Genomic DNA, 17320 nt, shown 5'->3' on the forward strand with positions numbered 1-17320 from the left:
ATCAACTCAGATTTGGTATCTTTTTTTTAATTACAGGTTATTTGTGCATACTACAAAAATTGTGGAACATTATTAAATGGAACATAATATAGTCCTATTTGAGTAAAAAGTAGGTCTTACTTTTATGGTAGTATTTGTTGTGCATGAATTCACTTTACTGTATATGTGAAATATCTAGGCCTGGGTAGAAATTGTTAAAATTCCTCAGCAGGTCGCAATAAATTGTTAGAGTTTTAGAAGACTATTTCAATAAAATGCTACTAAATTGTTTTTTTTGTTTCTGTTCTGTTTGAATGCTGAACTACCCCACATGTTTCTCATCTCCTCCAAGGGTGGAGTTAGTCTTGTCCACACAGATGTTTGAGGACATCACCATAGCAACCCGATACTTCAGACTGTACAAACATGGAAGAGTAAAAAGATACAAAATGAAAGAACTGCTGACACTTGACATGGTTATGTCATTATATTGGATTGTACCAACCTCAAGCTGAGAGTAGAGTGAATATCCAAAAAGCTTTTTGTACTCTGCTCTGATGTCCATTAAATCAATTTCTGAACGACTGACGATAATTCTGGTCAGAATGGACTCTGTGGTACCTGCACCCTGAGTAAGTGAAATACTGTTAGCAATACAAAATATTCAATCGGAAAACGTAATCTGTATCTAATCTCATTTCAGATTATATGCAAGTAACCCCAAAGTGGTTCATGGTAATATTAGATTTTTCTCTAATGTATTGTATGCTGTTGACCAATTTCAAATTTATTTTTATTTATGTTAAATTTGTCTAAATAACGTTAATTGCTGTTATTTCCATAGTAGTGAGTTTCTAGAGATTTGGTGTTCCCAGCTACACACAGGCTTTTGTTTATCATTCTGTGAATTAAATACACAGGAAAAGAGTGAGCGACACTGAACAATGCATGGATTTGAGAGCGTCATCAGGGCTGTGGATGGAATAGAAGCACTCAGTGGTACATGCTGAATGGGCATGTTTGCTTACCTTCATACTCTTGAACAGTATTTCTGCAAGGTATGCTGGGACATTCTTAACACATTTCACTGAGGAGAAAACACAAGCAATTAAAATAAAAAAAAATGATCTAATTACAAGGAAACAAAAACTAAATTATTCTTACCAACAGCAACAAGCAGTGTCTCCAGATTGCCAGACATCTCACTTTCTATGCTTTCCTGTAGAGTTTTCTTGCTAATTTCCTTGTATTCAACCAAAGCTGTTCAATATTAATAAAAATCTTATTTACACATTTAATTTCATCCAACAAATACACCTTCAAATGAGCACTCACTCTGTCTCAGCTGTGGAATACTCCTGTGGCATAAGATATCAATGAATTTGTCTTCATCCGTTCCCCACTTTTTCTCGCCAGCTTCATATAAGGCCTGCCAAAAAAGTTTTAATATAAATCCTGGAAAACCTATTCCAAAATATTACAAACAAACAAATAAGGGAAAACCTTTGCATCTGCCTTGGCTTTAGCAGTGTCGACATGGGTGCTCTCATCTCTTTTGCCCTATGATGACATTTTTATTACCTTGTGTGATTTCCCATGGTTACAATTGATTCATAACGATTCATGTACATTCATGCCAGAGATGCAGGCAAATACTGCATTCAACCTGTTCTTACCTCAGCAAGGATAAGGAGGGCTTTGCCATACTCCCCGGACACCTCTCCCTTTAGATCATGAAGCACTGACTTTCCAGTTTCTTTAGTTAAAACACATTCACAGTAATAGTTACCAATAATGAATACAAGTGTATAGAATAATGTAATAACCTATGCACCAACCTGCCATGTAAGCTTCGGATAAAGCTTTAATTTGTTTGTTGGACTTGGAAGCAAATATTTCAGTCAGTATACTCTCTGTTGTTCCGGCTCCCTATGGAAAACACAGTTTTAAAGATTTAAGAGTGATATCCGTTTGAAAAATGAAGAATAAGAAAATACTTAATGTTTGCTTAGAAAATCTTTTCCAATCCAACCTTTATTGCTTTAATGACTTCATGACAGTCAAAAACTGCCGGAGGTGTTACCAAAGCAACAAGTACATCCTCAAAATCTCCCTGGGTGTCGCCCTTCAAGTCATCCACCAGTTTCTGAAAAAATATAAAGATAAAAGTTAGCCTAAAAGCATATCTTTCTAATCTTAAATTCAAGATTTCAGTCACCCTTCCAGTTGCTTTCTCATATGCTTGAGCAATGAGCTGTCGCTGAGCATTACTTCTTTGGGTCAACACCTCAATCAGTGTTTTTTCAGTTGTACCTATGGAGAGAACATTATTAAACTTGAAACTGTTAAGACAATAAAAAGCTGTAGCCAATGAATATAAAGATGCAATTTGTCAGTGTATGGTTGATGTAAATCCTAAAACATACCAAGACCCTCTATGGCCTTCTTTAACGCCGAAACATCTTCATCAACTTTGAAACTTGGGTTGTCTTTCACAGTTCCTCTTGTATTTGACTGAAACACGCACATACAAAACATATATACAATGTTTAGTGAAAGCTGCATCGGCTCACATATTTTGCATAACTTTCCAATCAAATAAAGGACATATAAAAAAGCTTACAGTCATTGTCAGTGAGGAAGGGGAATCCAATAGCAGATCTAAGTCATCCTTCAGTGTCCAAACAATATAATTATTAATATAGGATTAATATTAGCCTACATTAACTAGACCCAGGCTATACTCACCCACACAGACATCCTGAAGTCGTTGATAATAAGGCCTATACACCAGGAAACAAACAATGATTAATGCTAATGATTAATGAACTAGAAATAACACTTATTTCAACGAGACCATCAAGTTTTAAGAATCTTTGTTCACTTGGATAAAGTTATTTCAAATATTAGCCTATAAAAGGTAAGCCTATAATTCCCCATAGCCAACAAAATATGCAACAACAGGCTACACTCACTAACTCAGCTGCAACTAGGCTACATGTGGAAACAAAAATACTAGAGTTTTTATGGAAAGGAAAATAAGCCTTAAGGTAACTACAATCAACTTGCAACTTCCTGGATATAACCCGCTGCCCTGATTGATGCTGAAACAGTGTTTTTAGTATCTTACCGAAGTAAAAGGCAGAAGGGAGAGTTGTCACAGAGCTGCCGCACCTTTTACCACACAAGCCCCAGAGGCGACGCCCATGAGGAGGAAGTGGAATCACAGGCCATTTTTTTATAAGGTTCCGTTTGTGTCAAAAAAATAAGCCGCTGGAGTTGCTGCGTCTTTGTCGATGGTCAGTGTAAATTGTTTAGCGTTGCAGTTGTTGTCGTTTTACTTTATTTTTTTATTATTTTACTATTACTACTTACTATTTTACAAGTCTGCATTTTACTTTAGGGATTTACCTGGAGAGCTGAGGTGTCATTAGTTATGTGTCCTGCATTACAGACATCAGTTCAAGCATACTTTCAAGATTAAATACATAGGCCTATTTATTATATGTATTGGCCATTTACTGTAAATAAAATTGACCTTTTGTAGAAACGCAAAATCCACCCAGAAATGTTTGATATTAAAACAAAGGAGTAATGTATCAAGCCCACATGCTGGCACTACATGAACCCCCCACTTGTGTTACCTTGAGCCAATCACAGAGTAAACGCCAAACAATGTTCATGGCAGTTTAAATCTGTTTTAATCCAGATGTCTAGATTGAAAAGATTTCAAAAAACAAACATGGCAAACATGGCAACTGTGAGAATGTGGCAAGCAGACAGAATTGCAAATAGAGTTATTTGATAAACTTAAACATCTTACACATCAAAGTGCTTGCATTTTTTGCATTCAAAACCACAATTTTATCAGGACCTAATTATGTCTTAAATTGACATTGAAAAGAAGTGATGCATAACAACAAATCAGTAGTATATTGACAGTTGTCACCCAAAAAGCCCTCTGCAATAGCCTGCTCATAGAAACAGCAAAGGTAATACACATTGTGTCCTTCTTATTGTTTCTAAACTAGATTGCTGATATGATCTAAACCCATTGCCCTGTATGCTGTTCTGACACAGATCCAGCACATTTTGTGATTCCTGACAACTTTGGTTGTGCAGCACATCATACAAAGAAAAGAAAAAGAAAATCATGAAATGTCACCCAGATTTTATAACCAAATGAGAATTAATGCCAGGTTCTGCTGGTGACTAAGTACAACATCTGGACACAAATTCACCCTGTAGAGAATCATAGCGAAAGAGAACTCATTAGATTTTGTTATGTTATATTGCAGAAGCAAAGTAAGATGAGCATTAGATGGCTTGGACTGGGAGATAGAACACTGGTTGTGGTACAAGTTGAAACCAGTCTGGATCTGATGGTGCAAAGGATATGACAGGTTGGCACAAGCTGATGAGATGTCTGAAACAGAGTACCCCAACTGATGATTGGGATTTACACATCCTTTTGATGAAGAACAAAAAATAGTTTAAAGCACAAGAAATTGGAAGTGTAAACCAAGGCTAATGATTTCAGGAAAGAAAATTTGTCACTATATTACAGAGGATTACAAGTCTGTTTCAGTAGTGTTCCTGTGGTGGTTTGAGTTGTTACCACATTGTGTTTTAATACTGAAGACAAAAATGAGGCCAAAAGCTCTCCAGCTCCACCAGGACAGTATCCAGGATCGTATCTGGTGCAAGACACAGAGCCTGCATAAAAACAATTTCATTTTTGTGCATAGCTACACAAAGTTCACTATCATTACTGGTTAAATAACACAATGTCATTAATTTTCCACTCATGTTCAATGCCAAAGAACTTTGAATACCATTTTCCAACAATAACACAGTTACTTTACACCGGTATTTCACTATTTGTATTTATGTATCAATATTAATTTAAAGGGAATAGTTTTAATGTATTGTATTCTCATTTACTTTGTGTGTGGATTGTAACTGGATTTTGAACCAAAATACAAAATAAACAAAAATATTTCCTTTTCAGCTTGATACAACTTTGCCAAAAAAAAAAAAAAAAAAACTATATAAAGCCAAGGGCTTACAATATGTGCTAAAGCACACAAAAAACACTAGATGGTACCATTTGAGTTGAATCAAAATCTTAATTGAAAATTATTCAAACGATCTGAGGAGCACCCCTCCCCGAACCGCCACCTTAACGTGGTGGAGGGGTTTGAGCACCCGAATGATCCTGGGAGCTATGTTGTCCGGGGCTTCATGCCCCTGGTAGGGTCACCCATGGCAAACAGGTCCTCGGAGACGGGTCTGACTAAGAGCGGTTCAGAAGCCCCCATGAATAGAAAAACAACGAGGCCAGTTACGTCGCCCGGACTGGCGTTACCGGGGCCCCACCCTGGAGCCAGGCCTGGGGTGGGTGCTCGGCAGCGAGCGCCTGGTGGCCGGGCCTTTCCCCACGGGGCCCGGTCGGGCCCAGCCCGAAGGAACGACGTGGGGCCGTCCTCCCGTGGACCCACCACCTGCGGGAGGAGCCATGAGGGGCGGGTGCGGAGAGATCCGGGCGGCAGTCGAAGGCGGGGACCTCGACGACCGGATCTCCGGACATGGAGACTAGCTCTGGGGACGTGGAACGTCACCTCGCTGGGGGGGAAGGAGCCTGAGCTTGTGCGGGAGGTTGAGCGTTACCGGCTAGATATAGTCGGCCTCACCTCCACGCACAGTTTGGGCTCTGGAACCCAACTTCTTGAGAGGGGTTGGACTCTCCATTTCTCTGGCGTTGCCCGCGGGGAGCGGCGGCGAGCTGGTGTGGGCTTGCTCATTGCCCCACAGCTCAGCCGCTGCGTGTTGGGGTTCACTCCGGTGAACGAGAGGGTCGCGTCCCTGCGCCTTCGGGTCGGGGACAGGTCTCTCACTGTTGTGTCAGCCTACGGGCCAAACAGCAGTGCAGAGTACCCGGCCTTCTTGGAGTCCCTGGGAGGGGTACTAGACAGTGCACCAACCGGGGACTCCGTTGTTCTCCTGGGGGACTTCAACGCCCATGTGGGTAACGACAGTGACACTTGGAGGGGCGTGATTGGGAGGAACGGCCTCCCCGATCTGAACCCGAGCGGTGTTTTGTTATTGGACTTCTGTGCTAGTCACAGTTTGTCCATAACAAACACCATGTTCGAGCACAAGGGTGTCCATCGGTGCACGTGGCACCAGGACACTCTAGGTCGGAGGTCGATGATCGACTTTGTTGTCGTGTCATCTGACCTCCGACCGCGTGTCTTGGACACTCGGGTGAAGAGAGGGGCTGAGCTGTCAACCGATCACCACCTGGTGGTGAGTTGGATCCGCTGGCGGAGGAGGAAGCCGGACAGACCTGGCAGGCCCAAGCGCATTGTGAGGGTCTGCTGGGAACGTCTGGCGGAGCCCTCTGTCAGGGGGGTCTTCAACTCCCACCTCCGGGAGAGCTTCTCCCTGATCCCGGGGGAGGTTGGAGACATGGACTCCGAGTGGGCCATGTTCTCCACCTCTATTGTCGATGCGGCTGCTCGTAGCTGTGGTCGTAAGGTCTGTGGTGCTTGTCGCGGCGGCAATCCCCGAACCCGGTGGTGGACACCGGAAGTAAGGGATGCCGTCAAGCTGAAGAAGGAGTCCTATCGAGCCTTGTTGGCTCATGGGACTCCTGAGGCAGCTGATGAGTACCGGCGGGCCAAGCGTGCCGCGGCTCGGGCAGTCACAGAGGCAAAAACTCGGGGTTGGGAGGAGTTCGGGGAGGCCATGGAGGAGGACTATCGGACGGCCTCAAAGAGATTCTGGCAAACCGTCCGACGCCTCAGGAGGGGGAAGCAGTGCTTCACCAACACTGTTTACAGTGCGGGTGGAGAGCTGCTGACTTCGACTGGGGATGTTGTCGGGCGGTGGAAGGAATACTTTGAGGATCTCCTCAATCCCACTGTCACGTCTTCCGAGGAGGAAGCAGAAACTGGGGTCCCAGAGGCGGACTCGTCCATCACCCTGGCTGAAGTCACTGAGGTGGTTGGCAAGCTCCTCAGTGGTAAGGCTCCGGGGGTGGACGAGATTCGTCCTGAGTACCTCAAGTCTCTGGATGTTGTGGGGCTGACACGTGTCTTGGCTGACACGTCTCTGCAACATCGCGTGGCGGTCGGGGACAGTACCTGTGGAATGGCAGACCGGGGTGGTGGTCCCTCTGTATAAGAAGGGGGACCGGAGGGTGTGTTCCAATTACAGGGGAATCACACTCCTCAGCCTTCCCGGTAAGGTCTATTCCAGGGTACTGGAGAGGAGAATCCGACCGATAGTCGAACCTCGGATTCAGGAGGAGCAGTGTGGTTTTCGTCCCGGTTGTGGAACACTGGACCAGCTCTATACTCTCCATCGGGTCCTCGAGGGCTCATGGGAGTATGCCCAACCAGTCCACATGTGTTTTGTGGATCTGGAGAAGGCATTCGACCGTGTCCCTCGTGGTGTCCTTTGGGGGGTGCTCTGGGAGTATGGGGTCCGGGGCTCTTTGCTAAGGGCTGTCCGGTCCCTGTATGACCGGAGCAGGAGCTGTGTTCGCATTGCCGGCAGTAAGTCAGACCTGTTCCCGGTGCATGTTGGACCCCGCCAGGGCTGCCCTTTGTCACCGGTTCTGTTCATTATATTTATGGACAGAATTTCTAGGCGCAGCCAGGGGCTGGAGGGGGTCTGGTTTGGGAACCACAGGGGCTGGAGGGGGTCTGGTTTGGGAACCACAGGATTTCATCCCTGCTGTTTGCAGATGATGTTGTCCTGATGGCTTCTTCGAGCCAGGACCTGCAGCAGGCACTGGGGCGGTTTGCAGCCGAGTGTGAAGCGGCTGGGATGAGAATCAGCTCCTCCAAATCCGAGGCCATGGTTCTCGACCGGAAAAAGGTGGTTTGCTCTCTCCGGGTGGGTGGTGAGTCTCTGCCCCAAGTGGAGGAGTTCAAGTATCTCGGGGTCTTGTTCACGAGTGAGGGAAGGATGGAGCGGGAGATTGACAGGCGGATCGGTGCAGCGTCTGCAGTGATGCAGTCACTGTATCGGTCCGTTGTGGTAAAGAAGGAGCTGAGCCGGAAGGCGAAGCTCTCGATTTACCGGTCAATCTACGTTCCTACCCTCACCTATGGTCATGAGCTTTGGGTAATGACCGAAAGGACAAGATCGCGGATACAAGCGGCTGAAATGGGCTTCCTCCGCAGAGTGGCCGGGCGCACCCTTAGGGATAGGGTGAGGAGCTCGGTCACACGGGAGGAGCTCGGAGTAGAGCCGCTGCTCCTACACGTTGAGAGGAACCAGCTGAGGTGGCTCGGGCATCTGCTTAGGATGCCTCCTGGACGCCTCCCTAGGGAGGTGTTCTGGGCATGTCATTTAGATAATATATAATATATAATTATATTGTCAAAATTTGCCTCTGTATAGACTATAACGTCCTTAAAGACCCAAGCTGTGAGTGTGAAACTGTCAAGACTTGTAAACAAGGACAGGCCAAGCTTCAGTTACAACTTCCGCCAGTACTGTATTGTTATTGTTTATAATAACAGTAACAATACTAACAGTATTGTAAATTAAATGCATTGCAATGGTGTCTGAAAATAACTCAGAAGAACAGTTTTGTAAAGAAGTAACTCAGGTAAATGTCTGGAGTACAGTTAACTGAGCACTACCCATCTAATAATAACAACATTATAATTACAATGCAACTTTTAGAGCATTGTACATGGTACATAATTGTGGTTACAACATTTTGTTTCCCCATGTATTATGAACATCAACCTTTCCAGAGAGGAATCTACAAGTTAAAATAGGAAAAGTTGTTAGATTACTGGTCGGTGTTTTCTTGTGTACTGGCCCTGATAAGTGAATAAATCACAATTGAAACCCTATAAAACCACTGCCACTTTCATGACAGTAAATATATATGTTAGACAGAGATTTTCATATGCAATATTTGTTATTCGAAATTGTAGTGGCCTATTGTGTGGACTAAAATTAGGCCTATGTTCATGCAGGCTTACCATTTTCATGCCATGTCATGTTTTTTTCTAATTAATATTGTTTATTGTCCCAGATAAAGTGATACTGAAATTGTATTATTGGGACAGCTAAATGAATGACGCTAACTTCTTTTTTCTTTTTTCTCTTTTTTTTTTTTTTTTTCTCTTTTTCGCTAAAACATGATATTAAAATTTACCCATACACTGTTTATCCCGTAGTTTAAACTTCCAGGCTCAAATTGGATGCACACAAGAAACTTTATATGGAAATACATTCTTGTCATTTGATTTATTATACAACATTCACTGATTGAAATATGCTGGACCTATTTATAATTACATAGATCAGAAAACTTTACCCAAGACAATGAATGAGGAAAATCCTCGTTTAGGTGTTGATGACTTCCCTTTTGCTGCCCATTGACAGTTCTGTGTTAGTGCGTTGTAGTACCACACGAATACGTGTCACAGACTATTTAACTGATTGCTCGATCGTCGATAGTGGTGATTATTCTGTACAAGATGAAGATTACCTTGACACAAGCCCATTGGGAACACATTATTTGTGTTTTGCGGGTTTGATTGGATTTTAATTGGCTACTTACGCTGATGCTAACAACCAACTAGCATTAGCAGGCTAGCAACAACAGGACTCCTACAGGGATGTAGTAAATACAGTTTTTTACTATATCTTTATTGATTTGTTTTAGAAGACAGCACTATGATGTTTACCTATTAGAACGCAGATATGCTCATTAGTTTTTGGATTGGCAGCACATCTCAATTATTTATATGGTAGTGGTGCCTGGTTATTTTGCTTCGGTTAAAAGCAAGACAAACGCTTTGACAAACTAGGGTGTTTGGACCAACTAATGATGCTCTGCGAAATTGTTCAACAAAATTATAAAACGGCCTCACCGGGAGGATTACACCAGGACTGTCTGGCAGTGGGTGGCAATTGGACAAAAGGCAGATACTGCCTTGAACTCTAACATTTTTAAAAGCATTGGCAAGTGGTGAGCGGCCCAAACTACTCTCAAGATGGTCCTAGGAATGCTTCTTTTTACCTCCCTTTTTATGGGCTCGGTAAAATGTCAAGAGAGTCATAACATGACACCAGAAGAGAAGACTGTCATAAGGTACTGCTTTTGTAACTATTGTAGTGAACAAAATCCTTTGTTATGCATTCACCTAAATGTTTTATTATTTACAGGGAACAGATCATTGAAATGTTTGACCATGCATATGGGAGTTATATGGTAAAATTAAAGTTAATAAATTTTACATGCAAACTACATTTTAGAGCTAATTTTGACAACAAATTATCCATGTATCCCTTGATTCAATTTTACTTTTTATTTGTCATAAAAATTGCTGTACTTTTAGTCATTGTTTTAGTTACCCCTGATTACTTCATTTTAATTTAGGCAAAATATCTTTGTCGAAACTGCTACATGGAAGTTATTTGTCATCAGTTCCCTATTATATTAATGACACACTCTAAACCTACATTTTTACTTGAAGAAATATGCGTATCCAGCCGATGAGTTGATGCCATTAAGCTGTAAGGGCAGAGTACGTGGTCAGGAGCCCAACAGAGGTGACATTGATGAGTCTTTGGGCAAGTAAGTCTTTTACTACATTTATTAATCCTTAATAAATTTTTTTGTATATATTGTTTATTTTATACATTTCAAAAGCCTTAAGTAAGTTGCTGTAATTACTCTAGGTTTTCTCTCACACTGATTGACACCCTTGATACACTAGTGGTAAGTGCATTATTTTTTATGATTCTGTTACATTGCAGTCCTTTTTTCTTAGTATTTATTTGTTATGGCTTAGGTGTTAAACAAGCTGGATGAGTTTGAGGAGGCAGTGAGAAAGGTGGTGAGGGACATACGCCTTGACAATGATGTTGTGGTGTCTGTGTTTGAGACGAACATTAGAGTTTTGGGGTAAGAGCTGTGTGTTATGACATGACCTTTAGATAACAGAATGTGTATTCATTAATTTATGAAATGCTTTTCATGTTCTATCATTTAAAATCTCCAGAGGACTTCTGGGGGCCCATGTTATGGCTGACCTGTTCCGTCAGCAAGGAGAGAGAATGCAGTGGTACCGAGATGAACTCTTACACATGGCCAAAGACTTGGGTCATCGTTTATTACCTGCCTTTAACACCACAAGTGGCCTTCCCTACCCAAAGGCTTGTTGTTTTTAATGATTCATCAGATTATGTATTTTTGTAGCGTGTTTTTTTAAGGGCCAGATACAAAGCATTATATACTAATACTTATGCATGCATTGTCATACTTAATATGAGAAGCAAATTTGAACTCTTATTACAATATACAGTGAATTAGTGGCATATCTTATGCAGATATTTTATATTTTTGTCTTTTAGATAAATCTGCGATATGGAGTTCTGAACCCACTCTCTCGCATTGGCACTGAAACAGACACATGCACTGCCTGTGCTGGAACCATGATTTTGGAGTTTGCTGCTCTGAGTCGATTGTCTGGGGATTCTGTTTTTGAGGTACCCTGTTAATTTTAAAGACTTTAAAAAGCACAAATGGCAATATACAGCATTAAACAGGTTGCTTACTAAATTACAGAAACATGCCCGAAAGGCTCTGGATGTTCTCTGGAACAGGAGACAGAAAGAAAGTGATTTAGTAGGAACAGTGATCAATATTCATAATGGAGAATGGATCAGGAGAGGTAAGAGTTGATTCTGAATAATTGCTTAGTGACAATAATAATGGCTAAACTCTGACACAAACATTTTAAAATGTACAGAAATCAAACTTCAGCTGTGTACCTTTGTTTCAGACAGTGGAGTTGGTGCTGGCATTGATTCTTACTATGAATATCTGATGAAGGCTTATATTCTTCTTGGGGACCATGTTTTTCTTGAAAGATTTAACATTGTAAGTGTCCTGCCTCTCATGCTTATGTTATCACAGTAAAATGAATTTCTATAGCTCTTTCTTTATTTAAAACCAAATTTGTATTAACTAACAAATTAACATTATTTATTTATATTTTTATAGCATTACAATGCAATCATGAAGTACATTAGTCAACCTCCCCTGTTGCTCAATGTTCATATGCATAATCCAACTGTGAGTGTGCGCAGCTGGATGGACTCCCTTTTGGCCTTCTTTCCTGGTCTGCAGGTCAGTAATGCAGCCATGCTTTAATGATGTAAAAAGTAAAAAGTAATATTACAAAAAATATGGATATATTAAATAGGTTTTAAGGGGTGATCTGAAACCAGCTATTGAAACTCATGAGATGCTTTACCAAGTGACAAAACAGCATAAGTTTCTTCCTGAGGTACTGTTATATTTTTAAATACATATGGTTACATTTAGGCTTTACATTAACATTCTGTGTTTTGCATCACCAAAGGCTTTCACTACAGAGTTTAGAGTCCACTGGGGCCAACACTTATTGAGACCAGAGTTTGCAGAAAGTACTTACTACCTCTACAAGGTAAGTAGAGTACAGTTTATTATGGAAATTACTACAATTTCTTTAGTTTGTGTGTTGCCTTTTTAGGCCACTGGTGATCACTACTACCTCCGAGTTGGGCAGTCTATTGTAGAAAAACTCAATGTCTATGCCCGAGTGCCTTGTGGGTTTGCAGCTGTGCAGGATGTTCGCACTGGAACACATGAAGACAGGTATTGAATATGAGAAGTCTTCACTCAAGGGGCTTGTCCTCTAAAAGAATTCATTTCAATTGTCTGTTTGTATATAGTTGGGCTGACCTAACTACATGAAATATGTGAATCTCTAGGATGGACTCCTTCTTCTTAGCAGAGATGTTTAAGTACCTGTACTTGCTGTTTTCTGAGAAAAGCCAGCTTCCTATCAACATTGATGACTATGTTTTCACCACAGAGGCTCACCTTCTTCCCGTCTCACTCTCAACCAAACAGCCACCCTGTCAGGATAATATGACGGTATCACCACAGCACAATACATTCAACTTCATATTATCAATGGATTTACTCAAACCTCTTATTGGTTTAAAATGTTTTCTTTTACAGTATGTTGAGGTCTCCCAAGCTGAAGATTTATTTACACACTCATGTCCAAGTCCAGAAGCACTCTTTCCCAATAACCCTACATTTGCAAAAAGCATACGAGACGGGTACAAGTACCTCACTGGTGTGGGCCGGGCTTTTCAACCCCTTCCACTCAGGTATACAGAACCTGCTTTTTTTTCATTCTCACTACTGAAACATATAATTAGTTTAGCTTAAGACTTCAGGTTCAAGATGTGTCAGAAATCATTCAAAAAGCTTTTTCACTTTCATGGAACATTTACAGAGAGATTGAACTACCCCTGCATGACAATGGGATGGAGTCTGTAGAATTTTTAAAAAGTATGGGTATTTCCCTTATGCCACTTAATGAAGCTATGGCTGGAAGTTCTAAGGTAAAGCATGCACAACACAATGGTAAAAAGATCTTTGTTCGTTAATGCATTGTCTTTTCTTTTAGGAACATAAAGGAGTTTATCAAATTAAACTGGTTGCTGAGTTGAGTCAAACGAATGAGGAGGAAGAGGTGGTTCCACATATTGTCCAGCTTATATCACCACCTTTTTTGGGTCGGACAGTCCTGACAGCAGGACCAGCAAAGTTTGGAATGGACCTCACCAAACAGGAACATGGGGTGAGCCAATGTACAGTATTAGATATTGTTGTCTGTCACTATGAATTTACACTATGAATTCCTTCCATTTGCTTGTGCACATCTAGTTGAGGAAAAATCTGATAAAATCACTTAGATGGCGACGTAATGTTTACAGCTGGCACTAGGGCTAAACAATCTTGGCTTTAGTATAGAACTGGTCAAAAAGCAAACCGGTAACACTCTATTTTCTTTATATCATCATGTCATAATTCAGTGTTTGTTTAATTCAAGTCTATGCTCGAGCAAAGGCACTTTTCCCTGCCCACTCCTCTTATTGCTCAGCTTCTGTAAAAGACAGCATAAAGTCACGTGTAACCTGCCTATTGTACATAGCTCATGATCAAATTTAACATTTAAAACTTAAATTTATTAACTTTTTTTTTGCATAAAATTTAAATATTTCTTTTGTGTACTGCTCACCCCTAGTCTAGCATTTCTGGTGGAGTCTGTCACTTGCATGTCTGTGTAGACCCTCAGTCGTCCAGGTCTGATCTATAGAAAACAACGAAGTTAAATCTATCAACTGGACAAATCTTGTAGGAGTGAGTTTTCACTCCTACAAGATTTGTCCAGTTGACAGATTTAACTTTGTTGTTTGCTGTCACTTGCATGCTAATTTCGAAGCCTAATAAATATTTAAATAGCACCACAGACAAATAATCTACACCTACAAATAATCAGGTCATCTTTATAACATATTACATTTTTCATACATCCACCTATCCACTGTCTGATCTGTCTGTATTTAGTTATTTTTGCATGGCACAAACCCCATAAGGTTAGAATAGGAGAAATAGAAATAGTCTGTTATGGTTTTGCTTCCACCTTCTACAGATTTTACCACTTGTCCATATTGGCTCATTCATTGTCTCTATTCTTTCTGTAGGTGAAAGGACGTGTTGTAAAAGCATTACCATACACAGCATGTGGACCATTAAAGAATACTATAGAAATTAAAGGGCATATTGCACTGGCATTACGAGGTGTCTGCATGTTTGCTGCAAAGGCTCGACATCTCCAGGATGCAGGAGCCACTGGAGTCATCTTTATAGGTGAAATGATTTATATATATATATATATATATATATATATATATATATATATATATATATATATATATATATATATATATATATATATATATATATATAATTTTTATCTCAGAAGTCCACTATCCAAAATTATATCCACTGTATGACTTTTCTTAAAATTTCCAGATCACAGAGAAGGAAGTAACAGCAATGATTCTCCACTATTTCAAATGGTGGGCGATGGGGGCTCAACTGCAGACATCACAATACCTTTGGTTTTCCTGTTCAGTTGCGAAGGTCAAATACTTCTAGATGCCTTGGAAGAACATCACAATGTGGATGTACTGCTGTTACCACAAGAGAGGCAGCTGGGACAAGGTAAAATAGAATGAAAATATTGTTGTTATATAAGGGATGGGACAAGAGTTCAAGAGTGTTTATGGTTGTCTTGGACAAAACAAAGGTTAAGTGCTGGTTTAAGAAGCCTTAGTTCAAAAAAGTAGTTTTGTAGTGACTTCAAAAATATAAAATACATTTAAAAATATGTGGGGGCAACATTGTCAACTGATCTGCACAATTTATTTATTGCACATTTTAGTTAAAATGTCTAACATTGCTTTTTGTGAGAAGATAAGCCTGAGAAAACAGCTGAAATGAACATTGAAATTCGTCTGACGGAGGAAGGACAGTTGGACGAAGCATTCCAGCACACCCTGGAATTAGTCCTGGAGAAAACGGCTGCAGCGGTCCAAGAAGTGCTAGACATGGGCCTAGAAGAAGAGCAACAATCTCAGCAACAAAGTACAGCTGAATCATTGATCAAAGACAGTAACGATGATGCAGAGACAGAACCCTAACACTTTCCACTATTGTTGATGGAATGTGCCTCAAAGTCCCTCACTGCCTCAAACGCAGCCTGTACTGATTTTCCCTGCATGTTTACAGCCAATGGAGGTGACAGATCAGGTGGGTTAAATGGGTACTTCCTAACATCTTGGCTGTGTGGACTGAAAAAATGTGTAATTAAGCATACAAATTATAGAGTTAAAATTGATTAGCGCAGTCTTTTGCGCAAACCAGCTGTCCCTAATGTTGCTCTTGTAGTTACATAAGGAGCGTTCAGTGACATTTTTAAATCACTTACTAATAGGGAAGAATAGGGTCATATATTATGGATAGTGATGTTTTTATGCAATGCAGTTGTTGAAATCTAGAATTGCACATATTTTTATTTTATATTTTTATTTATACAGTACTGTTGAAATGAGTGAATGGACTTTTTGGCCAGTAGGTGGAGTAGTAAGACACATTACAAGGTGAAGACAATTTGGGGCCAAACATAAGCATTTTTCAGGGATTAGTGAGAATGAATGCTATAAAGAAGTGTGTCTGTTTTCTTTTGTGTGTGCCCATGCAACCTGTAAAAATATCTTGATTGTTACTGTTACATTACATTTAGGTTTATGATTTTGTGCACCTTTTAGAAAAAGTACATGTTTCAGTTGTAACAATATTACCAAAGGTATATTAATGATGGTTCTGATCAGTTCCATTTTGATGTCTTGTTTTTCTATGCACTTTAGTTTGTATATCTTCCATACATCTTCCAGACCATTTCTAAAGCAACTGCCGCTACCATCATCATAACATAACATAGCAACTGGATCAATGTATTTATTGTAAGTTAACACCTGATTAATTACGTATGTTTTCATATTTCTTAAAATGCATGACCTGCCTTTCCTGAGAGATTTTTTGTATGAGATAAAGATCCCATCCCAATCATAAATGCAAATATTTTATGTGGCAAATAATTTTATTTTCGATTAATTGATTTGTTTCTTTTTTTTTTGCTGGCATAATTTTAGTGTGACTTAATATTTTATTTTATTTTTGCGAAAACATGCCAACATATTTACCTCAGGGCCATGGTGTATTGGGCAACTTTGTTTTTTCTTCCTTCAGCCGGTTTTCCTTGAAATATGTTGGATGACTAAAATCTCCAATTTGTGCCAATAGAAATGACCATATGGATTTCTTTGATCTTCAGTTATCCACTTTGTGAGCTGAGTAGTCTTGTTAAAATGATAATAAAAATAAAAGTATTTCTTCTCAGTCTTTTGTTTGTTAATTACAATAAAGAATGACAATATTAAAATGGATGTTATGGTCTGTCAGTCATACTGCACACCTGCAGTAGAAGTCAAACCTTGGAAAGAGCCAAGACCTCCGCGTTTTTGTTTTTGTTTTTTTTGTTTTTTTGTTTTTTTACAGAAAAGGACTAAGGTCTGGGTTTGTCTACCTAGAGTGTATGAATGGTAGGCGATTTCTTTTTTTTCATCTCTGCTAATTCCTCTAAGACAATAGAGAGAAGACGTCAAATTTATCAGCTGTTTTCCTAGGCTTATTTAGACTGGGAAAGGATAGATTTATAGAATTACATTTATTCAAATTTACTTTTACTTTTTTCTTCCGCTAAAAGGAGATCATTGTCTGCTCTTTTGACGCTGTAATGTGTGTGTTTGGACCTGCTGGAGTCGTAAATGATTGTCTCTTGACTTGGGTCCCTGAAAGCGTCATATCAAACAGTAGCTCCAGGAGGACACC

The 17320-nt window shown here is 40.3% G+C and overlaps 2 protein-coding genes across 2 annotated transcripts; one reads left to right on the plus strand and one right to left on the minus strand.

Moving 5' to 3' along the window:
• Positions 1-7: 7 nt before the first annotated feature.
• On the minus strand, positions 8-3179 carry anxa3b (annexin A3b). The gene is made up of 14 exons (XM_033976165.2): positions 3110-3179; positions 2728-2762; positions 2603-2650; positions 2406-2493; positions 2198-2292; positions 2012-2125; positions 1818-1908; positions 1656-1735; positions 1483-1539; positions 1315-1408; positions 1144-1239; positions 1008-1066; positions 485-607; positions 8-395 (listed from the first exon to the last, which is right to left on the minus strand). The coding sequence occupies exons 2-14, from the start codon at positions 2737-2739 to the stop codon at positions 339-341; spliced, it is 1014 nt and encodes a 337-aa protein (XP_033832056.1). The 5' UTR covers positions 2740-2762; positions 3110-3179; the 3' UTR covers positions 8-338.
• A 6195-nt stretch (positions 3180-9374) lies between these two features.
• On the plus strand, positions 9375-16824 carry si:ch211-282j22.3 (ER degradation-enhancing alpha-mannosidase-like protein 3). The gene is made up of 20 exons (XM_033976077.2): positions 9375-10108; positions 10183-10228; positions 10494-10594; positions 10699-10738; positions 10812-10924; positions 11022-11175; positions 11374-11508; positions 11588-11693; positions 11805-11902; positions 12026-12151; positions 12228-12311; positions 12387-12470; positions 12537-12661; positions 12778-12943; positions 13031-13185; positions 13314-13422; positions 13488-13661; positions 14569-14734; positions 14900-15091; positions 15344-16824. The coding sequence occupies exons 1-20, from the start codon at positions 10011-10013 to the stop codon at positions 15568-15570; spliced, it is 2499 nt and encodes an 832-aa protein (XP_033831968.1). The 5' UTR covers positions 9375-10010; the 3' UTR covers positions 15571-16824.
• Positions 16825-17320: the final 496 nt, after the last annotated feature.

Source organism: Periophthalmus magnuspinnatus, chromosome 12 (genome assembly GCF_009829125.3).
Source record: "Periophthalmus magnuspinnatus isolate fPerMag1 chromosome 12, fPerMag1.2.pri, whole genome shotgun sequence".
NCBI classification, from domain to species: domain Eukaryota; kingdom Metazoa; phylum Chordata; class Actinopteri; order Gobiiformes; family Gobiidae; genus Periophthalmus; species Periophthalmus magnuspinnatus.